The sequence below is a fragment of the Corylus avellana genome, chromosome 2, assembly GCF_965113065.1.
Source record: "Corylus avellana chromosome 2, dhCorAvel1.hap1.2, whole genome shotgun sequence".
In the NCBI taxonomy this organism is placed as follows: domain Eukaryota; kingdom Viridiplantae; phylum Streptophyta; class Magnoliopsida; order Fagales; family Betulaceae; genus Corylus; species Corylus avellana.
In genome coordinates this window covers 13,777,106-13,802,324 of record NC_142491.1, presented here as the reverse complement: position 1 = coordinate 13,802,324, position 25,219 = coordinate 13,777,106, and the positions used below count along the sequence as shown (strand labels likewise).

The following is a 25,219-nucleotide window of genomic DNA, read 5'->3' as shown; positions in this document are numbered from 1 at the left end:
TTACATTGTAATGGGAATAGTCATAAACCCCAACGTGAAATAAAGAAAGATTAGTGGGGATGGATTACATTATAATTGGAAAAGTCATAAAATCGAACGTGAACTTGAAAGAATGATAGAATATATAGCTCATCATGATGTTCTTTTAATTAGTCTTTTCTTCTTCATTATTTTTTCCATGCTATTTTTAATCAGTGAATCTTATTCCTTGGGAGTACTTTCAATAGCAAATGACTCATTTTCTTCATTTCTGGCCGATAATTCCAATTTGGATATCGATCTTTTTCATTTCAAGTAAAATGAATAGAATATATTTTATGGTCAAGAAAAAAATTTCATAATTTATTGGTGTAAATGATGCTATATAGTAAATATGTTGCCACATTATTTCAAAATTTTAAATGACCTAACACTATGCACACTATTAAATACAATAAAATACAATCTTGACATAAAATAGCTTCTTTTTCATTCTATTTAGGAATATAACTACCCCTAATCAAGGGTTGGTGACAATTACTACCCATCGGATAGATTATGATGTCTTTCTTTAAGAATTGTTGTTGTCTGTTAGTTCTCCTTTGGAAGACTAAACTTTCACAAAGATAGTGAAGAATTCGGTGGGTACCTTGTAACATATTAGAGGGCCTTAAATTAACTTGATGAGGTTTAAGTACCCGATTCGATTAGAGAGTGAAAACACATTATTTCACATTCATCATAAAACTATATTGAAGTTCAGTGTTGCTGCCACAAACTAATTTTTTTTTTTTTTTCTGATCAGATAAGATGTTATAGTTCATAGTTGTAAAACTCCAAAATCCATTTCTTTAAAGTCATTTAGTATTTAGAAATAATAAATTTAGTGGATCACAAGAGATGCAACAAAAAGAGCTCATCTGTCTATATATTGTTTCAATTTTTAATTTCTAAGATTTTATTCAATAAATGTAGGAGGTGGAGAGAATTGGCTTTACTTATTACGACAATATGAAAAATGATACAAATATGACTGCCAAAGAACTTTTTACCCATAACCACATGGACATGATGAAGAAAGGAGAGAAATGGATGAAGGCTACTGCAACTTCTTCTACAGTGATAGGAGCTTTCATTATTACCATTATGTTCACCGCAGCATTTACTGTTCCAGGTGGTAATAATCAAAACACAGGGTTTCCAATGTTCTCAAATGAAAAATTATTTACGGTCTTTATCTTATCGGATGCATTGTCACTCATTTCCTCGTCAACTTCAGTATTGGTCTTTTTGTCAATCCTTACTTCGCGTTATGCTGAAGAAGATTTTCTCCGATCATTGCCTACAAAGATGATACTAGGACTTTTCACTCTTTTCTTCTCTATCACAACTATGATGATTGCCTTTTGTGTTGGTCTTTACATTATGCTACCGGAAAAATTATTGGTAGTCATTCCTGTCATTTGTCTCTCTAGTGTTACTGTCATCCTATTCGGTTTTATGCAGATTCCCCTTCTTGTCGACATGTTGAAGTCGACTATCAACGTATGGACTGGCTCTCTTTGTTAGGGAAATGAAACATTTGTTTTAAGCAATTTATTTTGATATGTGACGTATCCGTGTTGTTCAATATTTTGCTTACTAAACACAATTTGTGAGCATTGAGCTTGGGATGTATTAAGCATATTGGTCTAATTCCCTGGTGGTTTAGACCCTTTAGCCTTTATGATCAATTAAAATAAATTGATTAATCATATATCCATAATTTGTAGAATTTATTTTCTTTTTTCTTTATATTGCCATATTATACCCCGATTATTAACAAAGGTAATTTGTGATGGAGACTTTGAAAGATTTTGGGATGGGTTCAGACGGAGAGTTTAAGATTTGAAAAGTAAAAAGGAAAAATTGGAAAAGAAAGGTCAAAAAATGAGGCATGTAATCCCAAATCAAATAAAATTACAAGTCCCACCCTCCCACTTGTATCTGAAATCAACCTAGAACCACGTTATGAGTTCAAAATGAAAAAGAATGTGATGTATTTTTTTCTTTCAAAAGTTTGATTGTCAATCTGTGAAAGAGGATGAAGATAGAAATTGAGGGTTAAATGAGATTCTTAGATATTTTTTGGAGGGCCATTCGCCCCCCACCCAATAACTTATCTCCGCCCGTGTCCACCAGTAGTACTGGGAGACTGGGTTTTCTCACCTCTCCAAATAACTTAAGCCTATAAATAAGGGGACTAAAGAGGCATATGCGGCACTCACTCATACATTGTGCAGTGAGTAAAAACAGACAATATACGATCGATGGCTGGAGGGTTTTTTTTTTTAAAAAAAAAACGAATTATCTCTTCATTGATATAACAATCAAATGGGGCAAAATGCTCTATATAATGTCAATGGTACAATTTGGAATCTTCACAACTCATATATATATGCCCTGAGTCAAGCCGAGTTTTGGCATGTTTAGCTCTTTTAATAAACGAGCATACAAATATGTTTAAGCACAATTCGATTAATAAACGAACTGATCCCGAGCAGAGTCAACCATGTTTATTATGCTTGCTTACAGCCCCAGAGACTCTATTCAAACACATATAGCTAAGATATAGTATCATAAATATAAGGGTAAAGTCATCTTAACCCCTTCAAACTACCACACAAATGACAATCTTTCTAATGTGTGAAAGATGATGATGATGAAAGGAAATAGGGAATGTATGGACGGCAGTAGCGCATATGATAACAGGGGTGATAGGATCAGGAGTGCTGTCTCTGGCATGGAGGCTTCGAGCATGGCTCAGCTAGGATGGATTATAGGTCCATTGGCCATGCCCAAAAACGCTAGGGGGTGGTTGATCCACCCCCTGGTTGGTGGCCGGAACATCCCCAGTTACCTAGGGGTGGTCCGGCCAACCAGGGGTGGTCTAGCACCCTGTTTTGCTTTTTATTTATTTATTTTTATACTTTTTTATTTTTTTATTTTTATAAATTTTAGTATTTTTGTTTTTATTTTAGTAAGGGTAATTTTGTCATTTTTTTAGAATTTGGGGTACATTGTCATTGTTTTGGTAGTTTGGAGAGTAAATTGTCGCAATTGATAGTTTGTGGGGTAGATTGTCATTGGGGTGGTAGTTTGAGGGGGTTAAGAGGACTTTACCCTAAATATAAAATACTTACTGTTTCCATATTTATAAATTGTTTTTCTAGAGTATTGAAGTTTCCGCATCAAATTTCAACTTTTAATTTGATCAAATAATAGTTATTGTGAGTTTCCTAATCAATAAAGATGTGATGTACGTAGTCAATGTTGGTGAATTTAAAAGTGTATATGAAGTTAATGTTGACACATTTTTTTATTTGAATAATATAAAATTATGTATCCAGTTAGATGCAGCAATTTTAAATATTAATAATGGAACAAATACTTTCTCCAAACACAAAAGCTAAAATACGGGTATCATAAATACTTACTATCGTGATATTTATAAATTGCTTTCTCTAGAGGGATATTGCAGTTGACCTGTTTGAAAATGAGTATCGTTTGCTTTTTCATTTTGGAAGTACTTTCTTCTGTGGAACACTAAAAATAAATTGCTTTGTAAACAAAATATATATATTCTCCGGGCCAAGCCACCCCCAACAGTAAAACTATCCCCATTTTGCAAATTGGGAGTGACCGAACCACTCACATAGGGTTTGGCTGGCTACCCCTTAGGGCCAAATGGGGTTGGCCGGCCACCCCGAAGCTGTCCAAAGGGGTGGCTTTCCCTTTTTCTTTTTTTTTTTTCTTTTCTTATTTTTTTAATAATTTTAAATTTTTAAATTAGTATGTGAACACATGTCAATTTTTTAATGGTGCTGACGTGGCTTTCCATCAAATTTTAGACGGAATTTAGACGAACGTACCATCTCCGTTTGTTGTCATTATTAAGGTACCACCTCTTATACAAAATGAAACCGACGAGGCAAAAAATAAAGTTGTTAAACCATATGTGGCAAAAAAGTATTTAACCCTAAATTTTATTCAAAAGCCTGTGCTTATCATCACATGCTATTTAAAAAATGACACAAATTTCATCCAAACCCATTTGGACGAAATTTTCACAAACCTATTTGAATATGTGACAAGCAGTGGCGGATCCAGGAGTTCATTCTACCGGGGGCGTCAATAAAATAATAAAATATAATGATAAATAATTTTTTTTCTCTTTATATATTATATTTTTATTATAATATGGTAAATACAATAATAAAAAAAAATTATACCATAATATATGTATCACAAAAAGCATATTTAGATGCTAAATTGATATATTAGTTACCATGTAGGCACTAGTACAAAAGTAAAGGAAAATACAAAATACAAAGTGCCTAAAATTGCATTCTATGTGATATTATAATAAAATTATTATAATAATTTTAGACAAGTAATTCCCCTTTCAATGTAGACAAGTAAATTATCTTTAAGAAATTTATCTTTCATTTTGCTACGAAGTATTGTTTTAATAATTGTTTACTTCTCATACTCTAATGATATTATAATAAAATTATTAGCATATTCCGATAGCTATTAGCCTAAAATGAATTAATAAAAAGAATAAATCTAAGATTGGTAATAATCTTCTAAAACTTGTTGATGCTTGAAAAAAATCCCAAAGTACTATATAAACACACCAAAAAAAAAAAAAAAACAATATTGTTTTAGAATAAGATAAACAAAATGCCAAATATTGATAAATAAACATTAAATTTCTTGACTTTTTTTTTCTTCTTTTTTTTAATGTGAAACCGAAACAGCTGGAGAAGTTTTTTACTTTTTTTTTTTTAAAAAAAAAAAAAAAAAAAAACAAAATTTTGTTACCTGGGGCAGTAAACAATTCAGCCAAAAAAAAAAATTTTAAAATTTTTTTTTTTTTTTTTTACCAGGGGCGACCGCCCCCAGGTCGCCCCTGCTTCTCTCCGCCACTGGTGACAAGTGTCATTAAACATTTTTGGGTTTCTCAAAAAATAATATTTAGGTTTCTAAATTAGTAGAATGACAATAAATGACTCGTAAAAATATTAAAAAAAATGTCACAGACGACCATTGTCACCTACTGAATTACGTTGAAGTAAATTTCTTCCAAACTAGCTTTTAAAAACCATAAGATTTTTGTTGATGATGTGAAACTCTTAGAAGAACTCTTCAATGGTAAAACACTTTGAGCCAGCCAAACCTAAGAAATCAGTTTATTATAAAGGAATGAGAAATTTACAAAAATTTTATAGTCACAAACCCTTTGTGTATGACACTTCACTACAAAAATGGTGATAATTTTTTATTAGGAGTTTTTGACGTGCGGTTTTTGACGTTTATCAACAGTTAAAAGGGTGGGTGTCAAAATTTTCAGATTTTTGACATGTCTACAATGCCACGTCAAAAACTTTTGACGTATTGGGAGCAACACGTCAAAATTTTTTTTTTTTACGTGGCAACAATGTCACGTCAAAAGTTTTTGACATATGAACATAGCCACATCAGAAATTGTTTTTGACGTGTCAGTTTTTAGCACGTCAAAATTTTTTAACTGCCACGTCAAAAACCTTTTTTGAGGTGCTGACACTCAACACGTCAAAAGTTTTTGACGTGGCAAAACTGCCACGTCAAAAATTTATACATATGGTTTTTTGACGTGTCATGCCGGTTTGACACGTCAAAAAATATATATAGATATATATATTTTTAATAAGAAATGATTACAATATTCCAATTCCAATATTCTTGATATTCCAATACAATAATTTCAATATTCCAATATTTCTAATATCCAAATCCGATTCCAATATTCAATACCTAATCCACATACATAATCCACATACATAATCCAATCCATAATCCAATATCTAATACATAATCTAATATCCAATACATAATCCAATCCATAATTCACATAATCCAATATTCCATACATAATCCAATCCATAATCCACATAAATATATTCTAAATGAAGGCCTCTGCAAATCTTCACCAAAAACATCTAACTAGAAGGAGCCATCTGAAAATGCTAATAGGATTATAATGAGTTTTACCTTTCCTATACTAAAACATAAAGAGTTTACAATTAAACTTAAAAAAAAAAAAAAATTCACATGCAACATTTGCAATATTTTTCAATTCAAATTCAGAAATATCCAAAAACATTGTTATGCACATTCATATATAGATAATATTCAACTATGAGTAACAAAATCATTTAAGAAAAATCTAGAATGAACTGATTCCAATTACCTTGCAAGCACACCCAATAGCCAACATTTCATATACAAAGTTCACAAATATCTTCCAACCGCCTCAAATAATTCAATTCTGGCCTAACCAAAACAAAGTCCATCTATCAAATAACCATTCAACTAGAGACTACTCTAACTTAACCGGAAGTAAAGCAAGCAAGGCAAAGTTATAAGAAAATATTGGCCTCGTTTGATAACGCTTATTAAGGAAGGTTTTTACTTTTTAGCAAAAAAGTAAAAGTATTAACACACAACTTCAAACACAAAACATTCTAAACTGCTTTCACATTTACATCACATCAAAATATTTTTTCAACTAAAAAGCAAAAAGCATCCTCTAAAAAGTTTTATTAAATTAGCTCAATAATGCTATAGTTACTGTATTTATAGCCTAAACATGAAACCCAAAATCCACTTCCAACAACCACACTCTACTTAGAAGTAGCTCAACCACAACAACCCACCTCATAATTTCTTTCAACATTTTTCCAAGAAACTCAATAGTGTTCATAAATGGCTGCCTAACACAAAGCTCAAATTTATAAAATCAAGTTAAACTAGACTTCAAACTTCTAAGCAAGTTTCTAATATAGCTACTAATAGTTCCAGCCCACCCATTATCAAATACAAGAACATACTATGAGGTTCAAAGAAAGTTTCCATTGCTTCCATAGCCACCATAAAAACAGCTGCTTTCACCAAGTTTAGCAAAATTGCCAATTTTAACTCAAAAATCTCACATTTAGTGAATCCCATGAAAACCAACTTAAAATTGATGCATCGACCATCATCAAATATCCAATATATATAGCCAATATCCAATATCTAATAATATATATCCAATATCTAATATCCAATATCCAATAATATATATCCAATATCCAATAATATATACCCAATACATATCCAATATCTAATACATATCAAATTTCCAATACATTCAATACGTATGAAATTCCAACACAACTTCATTAAACAAAATTCCAACACACATACTACATTCCAACACAACACATAACAAAACATATATATACATCGAAAACATGTTCTAACACAAGGCAAAACAAATATACAATAAAACACTTCTGGACTATCTACTAGAAATACGTTTCAATTAGTCTCAACAAACATATAGTTTGATCTAACTATATACAAAACAATAAACAATAGTATGTATATAGAACTTAACAAACAGTGATGATAAACGACGTGTGGTGCCCAACTCAACACAGTCATCCCCCAATTCTTAATCTGCATTACTTGCAAATAAGTTGTGAACCAATAATAATCAATACAAAAATTCAAAATTACTCTATAATATGATGCAAATATACGTAAGTTCTAAAATGGACCGCTGTAACTAGGGGTTTCTAACAGTTGTTTCTAACAGTTAACAGTTGTTACAAAAACAAAATAAAATATATCATTACCTCTGTGGGGCGCAGATCCAGACGTCGACCCGAACATGGCCTCGATCTGGCGGAAACGGGCCTCAATCATAGCACCTTTTTCTGTTATCTAGACTTTTTGTGCTTCAATCTGCCTCGCCATCTCATCCATCGCACTTCTTTGTGCTGCCCACTCTTCTTCCATCACACGTCTTTCTTGTGCCGGCTCCCCTTCAAGTTCCCTAATTCTATCTGTTATCTGTGAGAACGAGGAGCTCCAAAAATTTTGAAACCATGTCTGGGATGGTGTATAGTACGAATATATGCTGCCCCGCACCGGCTGCACATTCGGACCCAGCTGGCGGACCCTGCCAGCATACTCAGGCTTATTTCCATGCGCCTGAGCATATGCGTCATCAGGTGTCCACCGTACCGTCCCTTCCGTCACGGTCTTAGTATTTGTCGGCTCAATGAGTATCAATTCCCTCATTCTCTCCTGTACATTAAAAAACAGGTTAGTATCGAAACGTTAATCATAAATAATTTATCAAAATATATATGCTTGAGTACTTACGCATCTCTCTCTAACCACGTCATTTGGATAGCCACCACCCTTCTTTGTGTGAGTCGAGATTTAACTTTGCGCTCGAGTCGGAGGAGTGCCCAATGATACGGTTTGCATAGAAAAAAAATCAATACAAAAAAAAAAAAAAAAAAAAAAAAAAAAAATTAAGAAAAACATAGACCTAAACAACCGACTATATATATATATATAGTAAAGATATATAAATACATCTTGATATGTCGCCCTAGCGAAGCTCATCGACCCGGTGCAATGAGGTGTGTTGTTTTTTGCTCACAATTCCTTCATCTTGGCAGCAAACTCCTACATGTATATCACTCTTAAAATATCAGACCTAACCCAATTACAATTAATGAAACTAAACAATTACAATTAATTCCACTAGCTAATTGCTCATTTTGTCTTCCTATTCAGATATATTCATATATTTCTTTACTATATATATATATATATGCAATTGATAATGTTGTTTCAAAACACCAATTAGATGGGTCATTGGGATGGATTATGGATCAAATTTCTCTACCTTCCTTAATAAATTTCCAAGTACATGGCCCCCCTTGCCACAGAAATTCGATTTAACATAAAAACAATAATATTAGACTCAAAATGGTTTTTTTTTTCCCCCATTTTTCCATGTTCTGTTTTTGGTTCCTAAAAGTTGTTTTTTGGGAAATAACAACTTCAAAATAAGAAGCATAAATATTTTTCTTTTTCTTCCTATTTTGTCTTTAAAAAATAACTTCTATATATGTCGTTCATAAAATGTTTTGAAGCTCGTAATTACTGATTCTATATATTTTTCTGCGAAACATTAGATAAACTCTAATCATGATATGTACCCGTAACCCATCTTATTTAAAGTAAGCTTCTAATTAATTAGAGAAAGAAATTAAAAAAAAAAAAAAAAAGAAGAAGAAAAAGGTAAGCTTCTAATCGTGCGATTGCAATAGATGTTTAACTTGTTTGTTGGGCCTTTACAATCAAATCATAGACTTCCTAAAGGCCGCGTAAAGGCTAGATGAAGCTTCACATCCATCCCATTTTTGCACCTCATAATTAAATGACCACATTATATGTTTGCTTAATTACACAATCTAATTGGCTGCTTTTAATTATCAAAGGGTCCAATTAATGTGCGTTTTACTTTTGGTTGGTAATTTCATATTCTAAGTAACTATTTCTATTCCAAAACGAGCTGAAAACGAGAAAATATTGTTCTCATCCAATCCAGCCAAGTGCTAGGCACGAACTGTACGTTCCAATTAACAAATGTACAATAAAAATTTGAAGAAATTATGATGATCTCTGAGTTGTATGTCAATGCATCATGAATCACGAAAATAAAAAAAAATAAAAAAGCTAAAATTATTTAGAAAACACCCAAACATGTACAATAATCAACAACGGGAGATCGATCATCACAAGTCTATGAACAAAGCGAACCAATCAAGATGACAGATTCTAAAAACACTCCGGACCTACCTGATTCTTCGGGTCGCACCATCTCGCCAACAAGACATTCAAGTCCTCGGCGTCGTATCCCCTAACGGCAGCCTCACCCATTCTCGCCTTCACTGAGTCTGGAGTATCGCCCGCCATGATTTTTAACGAGCGTTTTACAGAGTGTCTCCAACTCTTCAGCTTCACGCCCATATCTTTGAAGGCGTCCCTTTTAATCGACTCGAGATCGTACTTAGGCCGCATGTAGAACTCAGTCTGCATATATAAGTTGAAAAAATTAGGCGTATAATTTCACACATTAACAACGTTTAAAATATTGAAATATACGTGTGAAAATAGGAGATAGAATTTAATCATACCATCAAGGCGTCCCATACATCTTGCTTCGCATGGGGAGGTACATGCTCCCATTCATCCCGGAGCCTAACATAATTCCCGGCCCTTATGACATTGCTGGTCTCCCTTCTGAATTTCATTCCGCTAAATCCTACGGGTTGCCACGCCTTATTGTACTCGCAGACGATTTTTTGCCCGGGGGGGACCTCCCACGTCTTGTTCGATGGTGGGATGTCCACCACCTGAAATTGGGTGCTCCTGTCTCCCCCGATCCCTAATACATTAATAATTGCAAATGTTAATTATTTGAAATTTAATAGTAACTACATAAATTTTATACATATTCAATATGAGTATTTGAAGCATATATACTTACTTATTGTCCGGACCTAGCGAATGCCCAACACTTCTGGAGGATCATCGGGCTCCGAGTGACCTGAGCCATCATCCACGTGCTCCCCATAGTATTGTGTCTCGCTGTCATCCGGCTGCGATGGCTCACTGTATGGGATACTCGTGTTCAACTCGGGGGGGAACAACCTCTCTACCTCACCATGTGCACATAGCCCTATCTTGCTCATGGTAGGTATCGGAGTACCAAGATCATATGAGGCCTCTGTGTGATACGGAACCTGCTGAGACCCTTCCCCATGCTCAGGAAGTAAGGGTCTATACCCCTAGTCGTCTATCTGTAGGGACCCTCGTCGTCTACTCTTCCCCCTCGTACTCATGTCAACCTGCAAAACACATAATATACCCAATTAATTATGTATATAATAGATAAAATATGTACCACAATAACCAATCAATGTGGAAAGAAATAACATTAAATACGTCAAAATAATGTGAACTATATATATTATTAAAGTTTTAAATTTTTTTTAACCACATACGGATCTAAGTCTTGTCGGATGTAGTCAATGTCATCCTGCGGATCCATTTCATTATTGCTGGTCAATAGGAGCGGCTCACACTCAAAGTAGTTGACACTTTCATCATCAGGACCTTCACCTTGTCCAACGCCGTATGCGTTTCTAGGTTTAGTCCTTACAACACAAGCCCAATCAGGGTCCCTTTCATCTTGGACGTAAAAGACTTGGTCAACTTGTGATGTTAGCACATAAGGCTCATCAGTAATTTTTTGGCCTCGGTGGACAAGGTTTTTGAAGCTAACAAGCAGTATGCCATACTCGTCTACCTTGTACCCTCTGTCCCTCGTGTTGTCCGTCCAATCGTACTTGAACAAAACATACTTAGTCCTGTTGAAGTACTCCACCTCAATTATTTCCATCAACTTCCCATAGTACGTTTCGCCATCAACAGTTGGCACGCACACCCCGCTGTTCTACGTCATGTTTCCATCATCGAATGCAATAGTGCGAAACAACTTCCCATTAACCACATATCTGTTATATCTGGTAGCTGTGGCCTTCGGCCCATTACAATGCATTACCAGTTTGTCACCTATTTCCTACCTTTGTCGATTGTCCAATCGATCGACTTGCGAGTATATTACATACAATTGACCATAAGAAAGTTAGTTTTGTTAGTTGTCATGAACCAATAACTAAATATAATAGGTCTGTAACAGTTAAACATCACGGTAGTCTTACGTAGTTACGGTACCAATCGTAGAACAGCGCATGATGTTGGGTTTCCAACTAATCCTCCGTCGTTCGCCCCCTATCGCATGATCGCCTAAGTGTATCCATGTGCACCCTACAATACAAAGTTTAAATTATATTATAATTCTCAACTAAGGGTGCAAGGTGATATTGAACCTGCATACACTACTAACACGACTTACGTCCGTAGTTGAAGGAACTCGTCCGAGATAAACATAATGTATCGGTGAATTTGTGTCAATGTGACACAGTTGAGGATGACTCGTGATCCCGCCCCCTTTGAACCATCCAGGTTTCTTAGAGCCCTATTGTGAAATGTTGGTGCATGATCTAGATACCTTGAGCAGAACGCCACCAACTCTATTGCTGTGTAGCCCTCTGCAATGCAGCCCTTAGGAGCCGCTTTATTGCAAACATTAGATTTGAACACCCCAAGGCTTCTACATATGATCATAATTCATTCATTACATTTAGTGATGGTTTTATATCGAAGAAAAAATAATTTGATGAATATTGGTAAAGTTATTTTACCTCTCTGCCGGATACATCCACCTATACTGTACCGGTCCACCGAGTCGACATTCACGGACAAGATGCACGACCAAGTGAACCATCACAGTAAAAAAATTTGGGGGGAAGACGTCAAATGTGCGTACACCTACAGTCCATTTGGCACAAAGTAATATAAATATCACCCTCTAGTCGGTCCATATCATCTTGTGTCAATGACGTTGAACATAGGTCCCTGAAGAATGCAGACATCCCGACAAGTGGTCTAACCACATTTCTTGGCAATGATCCACGCAATGCAATAGGGAGAAGTTGTTGCATAATTACGTGACTGTCATGGCTCTTCAAACCAAATATCGTAGGATCACTAAGTCGTACACATCGAGAAATATTTGAGGCATATCCGTCCGGCACCCTTACATTTCGAAGCACTTTCAAAAAATGTGTTTTCTCATCCTTAGGCATCGTGTGGCAAGGTGCGGGCATATATGTTTGACCATCCTCGCCCGTGTACGGATGAAGTGTATGTCTTAACCCCATTTCTTGCAAGTCTGTGCGGGCTTAGATGTTGTCCTCCGTTTTTCTTGGAATGTCTAGTATTGTGCCAAGAATGTTGTCCATCACATTTTTCTCAATGTGCATGACATCAAGGTTGTGCCGCAATAGATTATCTTTCCAATACGGCAACCTAAAGAAAACATTTTTCTTCTTCCACAATACGTTAGTAGTCTCACCTTCTCTTTCTGTCGGCCCACTCTTCTTCTGTTTCTTCTCTTTTTTCCTATTATCCGTCCTTGCCTTACCGGCATTCTCATCCCCATATGCCATATCTTGTAATTGTCTAAGAATTTCATCTCCACTTGGCACGTCGAGGGCACATTCAAATTCTTGTTTGCCGTTAAATGTTATTTTATTCCTCCTCCATGGATGATCAATGGGCAAGTATCGCCTGTGCCCCATATAACAAAATTTCCTGTCGTGTTTTAACCGCCTGGACCTCGTCGAGTACATACAGCAGGGACATGCCTTCTCACCCCTGTTAGGCCACCCGGACAAATCTGCGTATGCCGGGAAGTCATTAATTGTCCACATCAACTGCGCCCGCAGCACAAAGTTCTTTTTTTTGGACACGTCAAATGTGCGTACACCTACAATCCATAGTTCCTGGAACTCCTCAATTAAGGGTCGTAGGTAGACATCTAGATCCATTCCAGGTGACTTTGGGCCTGGGATTATCAGGGATAGTATAAATGACGTTTGTTTCATGCACGTCCAAGGAGGCAAGTTGTACGGTAGAAGCATTACAAGCCAAGTGCTGTGGGATGTGCTCATGTTCCCGAATTGATTAAATCCATCCGAGGTTAGTCCAAGCCTGACGTTCTTGTTGTCCGCCGAAAAGTCTGGATGCAAATTATCGAATGCCCTCCACGCTTCACCATCAGTTGGATGGCTCAATACACTGTCCTTAGTCCAGCCTTCTGCATGCCACCTTATATAAGGAGCAGTATGCTCTGACATAAATAATCTCTGTAGTCGTGGTATGAGTGGAAACCACCGCAACACCTTCATCGGGCGTTTTTTACTTGATGATATAGGTTGACCATCCTCATCCAATTGAATTTCATCCTTCCACTTATATACTCCACAAACAGTACATGTATCCAAATCCTTATTATTCTTCCAGAATAACATATAATCATTACGACACGCCGGAATCTTCTCACACCCAAGGCCCATGCCCCTTAGAAACTTTTTTGTCTCATATGTATTAACTGGCAAAGCTTCATCACTAGGAGGCAGCAACTAATTGATGAACTCAAGAAAAGATGAAAATATTGCGTTACTAAGTCCGCCAACACACTTCAAACTGTACAGATGTACAGTAGCACTAAGCTTGCTATGTTTGGTCCCATCAAGAAGTGGCTTCTCTGCCTTCTTAAGCAAGTTATTGTAATTTAGTACATCACCATCGTCGGCTTCTTCATTCACAGTTTCTTCATTCCCCTGCACCGCCGCTTCAGGCTCACAATTGTCTTTCATGACACCGTGCATGCCGAATAGATCACGCAATATTGACTGCATGTTTTCACCCTGTGTTGCGCCAATACCCTGATCTGTGTTCGTGGTAGTCGAAGTAGAGACTGCAACAAGAGACCGGACAGGCTTCTCCCCATGATAATACCAGGTTCTGTATGCAATCATTATTCCCTTACTCCCTGTCAAGTGGTCAAATACCAAACCCGGCGGGTGGCGCTGCTTTTTTTTTTTTTCCCTCGTACCCCTAGACTTTGTCATCCAACTCTTATCCATAGCTTTAGTTACTGGAACCCTAACTGAATAAAATAAATCTAAGTTAGTTACTTAAATTTTTTTTTTTTTTTTTTTTTTTTTTTGTGTTTCTTTAAGTACATCGTTTCAATTTTTTGTTTATTTTTAACAAATAAACACATACATTGAGTTTTAATTATAACATCTACATAATCTAAATTTGCAAAACCTAAACAAAATTAAGGTCCAAATTTAAAAACATTTGACGTGCCACATGGCGACCCTTGATAAAATATATGTGGCTATCTTATTTGCTGCAATTTTTTTGTTTTCATTTTTTATGACATTTACATAATCTAAATTTGTAAGACCTAAATTAATTTTTTTACATATGGAGACCCTAAATAAATTACATATTGCTAGCTTGGTTAAAAGTTGGTTTTCTTTTTCCGTTTATTATAACATTTATGCATTTGTATGGGAAGTGTAGATAAAATAAATCCAGCAACCTATGTTAGTTGTTTTTTACTTTGTACTTACGCATCTTAGCATTTACATACTTATTCTAAATTTTCAAAATCTAAACACTAATTAACGACCAAAATAGATATGCCCTTGTTATTTGTTTTTTTTTTTTTTTTTTTTTTGGGTTATGATAAGGTGCACAAGCAAAACCTACACAAAATATGGTTCTAAATCTAAATGCAAAATTCCCCAAAAAAAACTAATTTCAAACTATTAGGGCACGTAATTGTGCATACAAATACATTAAACAATATTCTCACCATATACAAAACATATATGTCAAACAAGTAATATTACAAAGCATAATATATCTTAAGCAAATAAATTAACTAGCTAACATGTAAAATTAATTTGCTAATACAACTCCATCAACAATATATAATAATACACACTGTAAATTACTAATTTATTTATTTATTTAATTATCTAATAAATAAATTAGTATCTATATTCCAATATATATATATACCTGATTTTCGAGTCGGAGAACGCGTGAGAGGGCCTTCGGGGCTTGAGGTCGTGGTCGCCGGAGGGAGCAGCGGCGGTGACGTGCGCCGGCGAGAGAGAGAACCACCACGTGAAAAAGAGAGGGAACGGCCGGTCTGACTGAGAGGACGCAGGTGAGAGAAATGCTGCAGAGGTGACCGGCCAGGCTGATCGATGGAGAAAAAAAATGGCGGAGGATCTACAGGTGGACCGGAGTTGCGCGGGGGAGAGAAAGAAAGAGAGGGAAGAAAAAGAAAGAGAGGGAAGAAGGAAAAAGAAAGAAAAAAAATTGAAGGAAAAGCAAGCTAGGAAGGCGTAGCTGGACGCGCCTTCCCGAGGAAGCTTCTTGACGTGTCAATACAGACGCGTCAAGAAGCTTCTTGACATGCCATGTGTGGCACGTCAAAAACCCATAATATTCTATTAAATTATAATTAAATAGAATTATAAATTATATTTCTATTAAATTACATTTACTCTATCATATAATTTCTATTAAAATTATATTTATTCTATTATATAATGTTTTCCTCTTATATAACACATTATCCATACAACACAATTACAATTAATTAGAGAATAAATAAATTAATATTGTAGATGTATAGATAATTAACTATATTTTTTAATGAGAGCTCAATAATCCACTCATCGACCACATATTTTGTGTTGGCCGAGTTCATGTGAGGTTTGCGGGTCTTGTAAAATAAATGTATTCAGTATGTCTTATATATTTTAAAAAAATTAATATGACAATCATGTTAATATTACTAGACTGATTTATGCATGATAATATCATGTTCAAATTAATGTTAATGAAATGGTTGAATTATTTGCATGCATGTGAAAATTATATTAATTGGTATACAATATATAGAATGATTATGCATGCATATTAGCATGCATGTGATATATACACGTATGCATATATACCAATTAATTTATACTAATAAGATAAACTTAATTTTCCTATCCAATCAAAATTAATTTTTTATGCCAATTAAAATTATTTGTTTTTTAATACAGATTTTTTATATCAATTATTTCCTAATTATTTACAAATGTTAATTTTTTTTTTTTTTTTTTTTTTTGTTGACGTGTTAACTACAACATGTCAAAAGTTTTTGACGTGCCATGTGTGAGACGTCAAAAACCAATAATAATATATTTAATTATATTATATAATTTAAAATATAATTATGAATTACATTTATTTTACTTTTAATTTTATTAAAATTATATATTAAATTATATTTCTATTAAAATTATATTTACTCTATCATATAATTTCTATTAAAATTATATTTATTCTATTATATAATTTTTTCCTCTTATATAATACATTATCCATACAACACAATTACAATTAATTAGAGAAAAAATAAATTAATATTCTAGATGTATAGATAATTAAATATATTTTTTAATGAGTGCTCAATAATCCACTCACCGACCACATATTTTGTGTTGGCCGAGTTCATGTGAGATTTGCATGTTTTATAAAATAAATGTATTCAATATGTCTTATATATTTTTAAAAAATTAATATTACTATCATGTTAATATTACTAGACTGATTTATGCATGATAATATCATGTTCAAATTAATGTTAATGAAATGGTTGAATTATATGCATGCATGTGAAAATTATATTAATTGGTATACAATATATAGAATGATTATGCATGCATATTGGCATGCATGTGATATATATGCGTATGCATATATACCAATTAATTTATACTAATATGATAAACTTAATTTTCCGACTCAATCAAAATTAATTTTTTATGCCAATTAAAATTAATTGTTTTTTAATACAGATTTTTCACATCAATTATTTCCTAATTATTTACAAACGTTAATTTTTTTTTTTTTTTTTGCCGTGTTGATTAGACACGTCAAAATGTTTTGACGTGTTAACTACAACACGTCAAAAACTTTTGACGTGTCGAATGAACGCGTCAAAAGTTTTTGACGTGTTAAATGAACGCGTCAAAAGTTTTTAACGTGTCATCCTAATACATCAAAAACTTTTGACGTGTTATACTAACACGTCAAAAAACTTTGACATGTTAAAATGCGGCACGTCAACAATATTTTTGTTGACGTGTTTACTTAGACACGTCAATATATATTTTTTGACGTGGCAAACATGAGTTATTGTTTGCCACGTCAAAAAATACCCTTTTTAAAGTCAAAAAGCTTTAACGTGTTAAAATACAGCATGTCAACAATATTTTTGTTGACGTGTTTACTTAGACACATCAATATTTTTTGACGTGGCAAACATGAGTTACTGTTTGCCACGTTAAAAAATACCCTTTTTTTTGTAGTGCTTTCTTGTGCTAGATAAACGACCTACTTGACCACTATGGTGTTAGTTCTCCGAGAACCTCTATATTCTTCTATTTGATCTCCTTAAGTGGAACTCTTATTAGACTAAAGGTTTGTTGTTTGGTGAAGGTGTGGTTTGAATAAGACTCCAAGAGATTAATCAATGAAAGCTCACTACAGAATTGTCTCTTGGCACACAAAGAAATCAAAAGGCTAAGTACTTAGTAATCACAATAGCTTCAGCACTTTGAAAGTCGTGCATAACAAGAAGTTATATAATGTAAACCAATACACTAACTTCTTTGTTCAATTAGAACTTCAATCTGTGCAAATCAGCTAGCGGTGTCGAGACATGCATGTAAGTGAGGCCGTCCAAACATGGCTAGGATTTCAAGCTATTAACCGTGCAGGCGTACACACATCAGCGTTGCGGACGAGACATTTTGTTTCAATATCACGTCTACAAGCCTGAGGACGAATTTGTGAACAAGACATTTTGTAACTCCATCTGAGAAGGCACATCCGGACATCTGCAAACAGATCTGTGAACGAGACATATTATGCTCTCAACTTCAATGTCACATCCAAACAGTTGCACACAGATTTGCGGGCATAGATTTCCGGACACATCAGTTTGTCTCTTCATTTAACAGGGCACATTTGAACGAACTTGCGAACAAAGGATACTATACTTGGCATTTTTAAGGAATTTCGACTCTAAACCCTATGTGTAAAACTACCCCACAAAAGTTTACGATCATAGACTTGTTTTGAGCGTGGAATCGGCCAATAAAAAACCAAACAAACCCCCATCTTGGTGTTCCTTTGGTTTAGGAAACACCAAGGGAGTTTGTTGCATGGTTTTTAATTTTAGGAGCTCTCCTTACATTTAGGGAAGGGACACTACAAAAAAAGAATTTTTTCCTGACATGCATTTTTTGACGTGTTAGGTGGTCTGACACGTCAGTAAATGTTACTAACGTGGCATTTTTGACGTGTGTCAGGCATTAAAATTTTGAGTGTCAGAAACGGAAAATTTTTGACTTGTCATTAGTAACACGTCAGAAATTTTTGACGTGTCAAAATTTGACACGTCAGGCATTAAAATTTTTTTTCTGACGTGCCAATTTTGACACGTCAATAAATTACCTGACATGTCAAAATTGACACCTCAATAAATTTTAAAAAATTATTAAAATTGACACCTAATCTCTCCTTCTCTTCTTTTCTCCATTTTCTCACTCTCTCTCTCTTCTTTCCTCCATTTTCAAAAGAGGTTTGATACGGACACAACACAAACCCAACTCATGGCCAACTTCTCTCCTACGTGTACAAAAATTTGAATTTTAAACCAAACAAATTGTCTTCTTTCCCAAATTTTCGGAATCTCAAAATCCTCTCTCTCAATTTCTTTTGTTGTTAAATGACACGTAGGAGAGAAGTTGGTCCTAAGTTGGGTTAGTGTTGTGCCTTTAACATTTTCCTTTTCAAAAACCCAAACTCAAAAAATCTTCAAAAAATCAAAAACCCAAATCGAAAAATCAACCTGAAAAATCAAAAACCCAAATGTCAAGCCCAACAAATCTTCAAAAACCTAAAAAATCTTCTTATCTTCTCTTCTTCTTCTTCTCTTCTCCTTTTTTTTTTTTTTTTTTTGTTTTTTCTACTGCTTCTCTTCTTCTTCTCTTCTCCTTTTCTTTTTCTTCTTCTTCTACTTTTCTTCTACTGCCGTGCAGAGAGATTGAGAGAGAAGAGGGAGCTGGCCGTGCAGAGAGATTGAGAGAGAAGAAGGAGCTGGTCGCGCGTGCAAAGAGAGGAGGCAAATTGAGAGAGGAAAGAAGATCTGGAATTAAAAGAAAAGAAGATCTGGAAAGAATAAATAATAAAAGAAGATCTAGAAATAATAAATAATAAAAGAAGGAAAGAAGAGGGAAAAAGTTGAATGTCCCGCTATTTTTTTAGTGACATGCCAGCATTTTACCACGTCAATAATTACTGATGTTCCAACTTTGCCACATCAGAAAAATATTTACTGACGTGGCATTTTTTGCCACGTCAGTAATTAGTGACGTGGCAAAAAGTCGTGTAATGTAACCACGTCATAAATTGATTGCGTTTTTTGTAGTGGGAATAGGATTTAGGGAAGCTGCAGTTAGTACTCTTCGTTAGTATAATGCCTCAGTGAAATCAATTAATTGGTAATTGACTTCATGGTTCGCCTCCCAGTCTTATTTCAAGATAAACAAAACTCAAGGATCACATCATCTCTGAAGAGAGTCTATAGCGGAAGACTTTTCACTCATAACAGAGATAGCTACAATCTTAAACCCACAATCATAAATAGTCAGAGTAAATCTTAAAGTTTCATAACATAGATAAACGTCCAATTGTCACGGTCAAAGACCATTCATCAATAGGTTACAAACCAAATCTAACTATTTCCTATACTTAACACGGTATACTATAAAGATAATCTTTATCATATCTTGGCGGGCAGCTCCATGAGCGTCCCACATGTACTTGAACAATACGGGGTCTATGTCCTGAAAAATGATCTGGATCAAGTCTATCACAATAACCAAATGCTTTCCGGAATCTATCTTCAGCTAAATTAGCTATAACAGCACATATATACATGTATCGGGAAAAGATACAAGAGTAAGTCCGACGATATAGTGAGTATAAATACACATGACGTACATGTCATTATATGGTGAACTCAGATGAACTCATAGTTCATCAAATGATCATGAATATGATATAAATATAGTACATGTTGCAATATTAGAATCACGTCATAGTTCAACTTCATATAGTGTATATAACCCTTAACCCTTTCTTGGTAGGGTTGGCGCTGTCTTGAGTGACATATAATACAATACCGGTGTCCACAATATTATACAAATACCGTCCATTCACTAGCAGCCCGACCAAGTCCAACATCGGGTGGCCAATGCTGCTAATGATGTCCGTCCTGTAGTGACCCACAATTCAAGCATTGTTGCACCGGTCACGAAAAACCATTGGATCCAATGCCCATCATAAACAATAAACATATTTGACCATTGGGCTAACCCTTAAAAATTTAGTAAGCCGGTTGTTGTTATCCCGCATGTACCGGTGTACCATGTTATACGATGCAATTTTATTCTTTCCGTCTTTTACATGCATGCTCTTTTACAAATCTCATCGCTTTCATTATCTTGCTTAATTAGCACACATTTTCACAAAGTAGAGTCCACAGTAATCCAAATGTATTTCATGAGAGTTAACATGCACGTTTGATATATATAAAATAATCATGCTATGCGAAAAAGTAATAACAACTACCTATGTGAGTTTTTACATACTTATGTCGTAAGGCTTGTCCACAAAATCTTATCGAGGCCCCACAACCTCGAATCTGAGAAAATACCTACCATTAGTTCTTAACTCAAGCTAAAACAAGTCCTAGACCTAGACATGCCCAAAACAAACTTTTTGCCGGACCATTGAGCATCAGAATAGAGGGGTTCGAACGTTCGGCCTTGACATCAAACGTTCAAACAAAGAGGATTAAATGTTCGATGTTCGGCAGAAAACCAATCTCGAACCAAAAAGTTATCAAACTAGTTTTAAGCAAGTCCTAAGGTCTTGACACAATCCCGAACAAAGTCTTAACCCAAAATAGCACCATCATATAGAAGAAACCATGTCCAACATTATCAAAATACTAAACCATCATTAAACTAGAATTAAAACCTAAAACACAACCACAAGCTTAAAAGCCACAAACTAAGCCATGAAAAATACCTACATAGAACAACAAGGTACAAAATGATCCACAGTTGTTTAGTGCCAAATATGGCATATTTGGACCCCTTAATTTGCATTTGTTAATCCCTTAGCTTTATTATGTTTTAATGTTTTTGTTAGTTTTTGTGTCTTAGTGTTTTGCAGGGTGCTAAGGGAAAACTGTGGTGTTAATATGAAAGATGCAAAGAACTTGGAAAAATGCATTTTTGGAAGTGGGATCGAGCACAAGTTCACTATGCTCAAGTGCATTTTTGCATATTTTTATGTTTTGTTCATACAATTCTGATGTTTAGTGTAATGTATGTTCATTTCAATTCAATTATTCAATTAAGTTCTTGTAATTGATTGTTTAGATTAATATTTGTGCCAAAGTTGGATATTCAATGTGTTTCATCCGTCGGATACATTGCATCTTTCAATTTAAATTGGATATCCATTGTTTTTCGTTAATCAAACGGATACATTTGATGATTTTGATTTAAGTTAGATATGCGTTGTGATTTGTATAATGGATGGATACATTGAATCTTTCAATAGGTTAATTTTATGAAAAAAAACAAAAACAGAACATACATAGGATTTTATTGAAATTCGGATGTATGAATAAACATAATAATGTGTGCTTTTGATTTGGTGAGTGTTAATTTTGAAACCTTCGTATTTATCTTTTGATTAATTTTGTTTTGTTTTCAATTTCAAAAATCAAATCAATTTTCGGGACTAGGTTAGAATTTAATTAGTCTAGATAAAAATTGTTTTCAAAAACACAATTTTCTGTGGGATCGATCTCGCACTTGCGAGCATTTAAAATTTGCACAAGACGTTTGGCGCCGTTGCCGAGGAATTGTTTGTATTTTTTAAAAAAATTTACGTCTAGATTAATTTCATCTTTCTACTAGTTTTAGCTAGATTTTTTTTTTTTTTTTTTTGCAATTTGATTTTAGTATTTTTGTGTCTATACATTTTCTCAAAAAAACCAAAATAAAAAAGAAGGAAAAAATAAATAAATAAAAAGGAAATTTTTTGTTTTTTTTTTTTCTCTTTTTTCTGGTTTGTTTTGCAGTTTCGGGGAAACTGTCCCTGCCAAAGCGCTCGAGCGCACTCGTGCTCAAAGTCAGCAACAAGGAGTGCACCTGCACTCAATCGAGCCCAACTTGCGCTCAAGCGCAAGGCAGATGTACGCTCGAGCGCACGCACGTAGCATCACTGACGAATCAGCGCAAGCGCTCGATTCGACCTATCTTGCGCTCGAGCGCACCTCCACAAACTGCACGAAGATGGATCAGCACCTAAAAGTTAGCCAAATTTATTTTTTGTCCATTTTGTGAGTGTTTAAGTTTTTTTTTTTTTTCTCTTTTCATTGGTATTTTTGTTTAGTTTTATGTTTCTGTGCTAGTTTAAATTTTGTAATACTTATTTTTGTTTATTTCTTAATAAAAAAATAAAAAATAAAAAAAACTTTTGTGGAAGTGTGTTTTTTGTTTTAAAGAATAAGAGTAAGCATGTTTTTTGTGGATGATTTTAACAAAAATTGGTTGCAACATGTTTCAACTAGTTGTAGGACACCTGCTCCTATCAACTCATCTCACCTTTTTAACCAACATGAACCATGTTCATATGGCTCCAATCCTCATCATCATGTTGGATATTGTCCATCCTTTGGGCAATTTTTTGATTTTTCTTATGAGCTAATGAACACTTCTTTCTCCAGCCCAAGGTTTGAATCAAATTCAAAGTTTTATAACACGGACTGGAGCAACCATTCTGATTTCTCATGGCCAGCTCAAGCTACGGGAAATTATGCTCCCCAAGTTCATGAACTGCACCATCATGAATATCCGCACTTTGAAAACCAAGTCCTTCATCCTTCATCATATGACCCTCCTCCTCAAAAATCTTCGTTGGAAGACTCTCAGATTCTTCATGCAACTAATCGGCCAATCCTCCATTCAAGCTCCACAACCAAAATTATCATTGGAAGACATGCTAAGAGTGTTCATGCAAACAACTGACCAAGTCATACAATCCAATAGCCATGCCTTGCAAGAGATCGAAGATTCCACTATGGACAACACTCAAGCAATTGCAAGGTTGGAAGGACAGATTGATCATCTAGTTGCTGAGTTCAACAGAATGGAGGAAGAAGAGCTTCAGAGTCAGTTGATGGCTGAAGGGCACTACCTAATTGATGATGATTCCAGCAATCTTCATTATGAGCATATCCAAGCCACCACGACACTTGGGAGTGAAGAAATTATTGAGGAAATCGTTAATGAGCCAAGTCTTGAGGATCCTTGGGAGAGTGCCTTGCTCAATTTGGATGTGACCTAGACCTAGACAAGTTACTTGAGCAAGCTGAGGCCTTATCGGATTCTTCTCCTGAGATGCGACTTAAGAATGGGAAAACCACTGTGATATCATTCCCTAACACATCTTCATTAGCAACTGAGCCTCTCATCATTGATAACAAGGAGGAGGAAGAGAAAGAGGAGCACTTGGAGCCAGTAGAGCACCTGAACCAAATTGAGCCCCCGTTGACTCCAAATTTGTCCAATGACAAGGAAGTGAGTATTAAAGCTCCTTCCTTCATCACTCTCCCTTTAGAGACACATCATGAACCCCAAGCTTCATTTCTTCAATGTCTCAGAGAGTTATCATATGCCAAAATACTCAAGGGCGCCTTATGCACGCAAGGGCACAAATCTAGGAACCATCTTCCTAAGAAGCTCCTTCAATGCAAGAAAGTTGGCTACCGAAGATGGCAAAGCACTCTTCCTGAGTGCTATGAAGTGCTAAAGAAGAAAGGGTGGAAGGGATTGGTTGGATATCCGAATGATCGGGTAAAGTGAGGTCAATTTTCTTTTCCACTTTATTTTCCGCACATCTTCTTTCTTTCTTTTTTCATTTTATTTCGTGTCATTTTCTTTTTGTTTCTAACAGCAATTAACCTTGTGATGCGTGTTTCTGTAAGAAAATATTGCTATTAGTTTTGCGACGCATGTTCTCGTGTCTAAGTTTGGGGAACACCCTGGCCTTTTTCACACTCAGAGTTTCCTTCCCTTCTGGTAACATAGTTCTACACTACATATTAAGGACAATATGTAATTCAAGTTTGGGGGTAAGGAAAGACACACTATCTTTTTATTTTTGTTTGTTTTATCTGTTTGTTTTGTTTCTTTTTGCCTGTCTATTTATAAAATAAATAAATAAATAAAATTGTGCTATGTTGTCAGATAAAAACAACATAGAAACAAATAAAATAAAATAAAATTGCAAAAAGAAAATAAAACAAAAATCTACCAAAACTAGTAGAAAAATAAAATCAATTTAAACAAAAATAAATTTTCACAAACAAAAACAACTCCCCAACAATGGCACCAAAAACTAGTTGTGAGTTTTAAATGTACTCACAAGCACGAGTCATTTGCAATATAGTGTGTGCAAGTACGAGGTCGAATCTACAGGGAATTGCATCGTAAAAACAAATTTCTATCTAGGATTAATAACTTTTTTGGTACCTGGGTATTGAGGTTTTTTAATTTTCTCCCCTATTTTGGAAAAGACCGAATCAGTCACCCTTAGTTTCACTTTAGAGGTGGCTGAGCCACCCCCAAGGCCGGTCTGGGGGTGGCTGAGGGCCAACAAG

At 34.9% G+C, this 25,219-nt stretch overlaps 1 protein-coding gene across 1 annotated transcript in view; it reads left to right on the top strand.

The window, feature by feature from the left end:
* LOC132174062 (uncharacterized) overlaps window positions 1-25,219 on the top strand; it is a 63,064-nt gene that overhangs the window by 6,907 nt on the left and 30,938 nt on the right. The window contains exons 7-8 of the mRNA XM_088512573.1: window positions 955-1,505; window positions 4,303-4,309. Of these exons, the coding sequence (XP_088368699.1) occupies window positions 955-1,505; window positions 4,303-4,309 (558 nt within the window). The remainder of the gene's footprint in view (window positions 1-954; window positions 1,506-4,302; window positions 4,310-25,219) is intronic.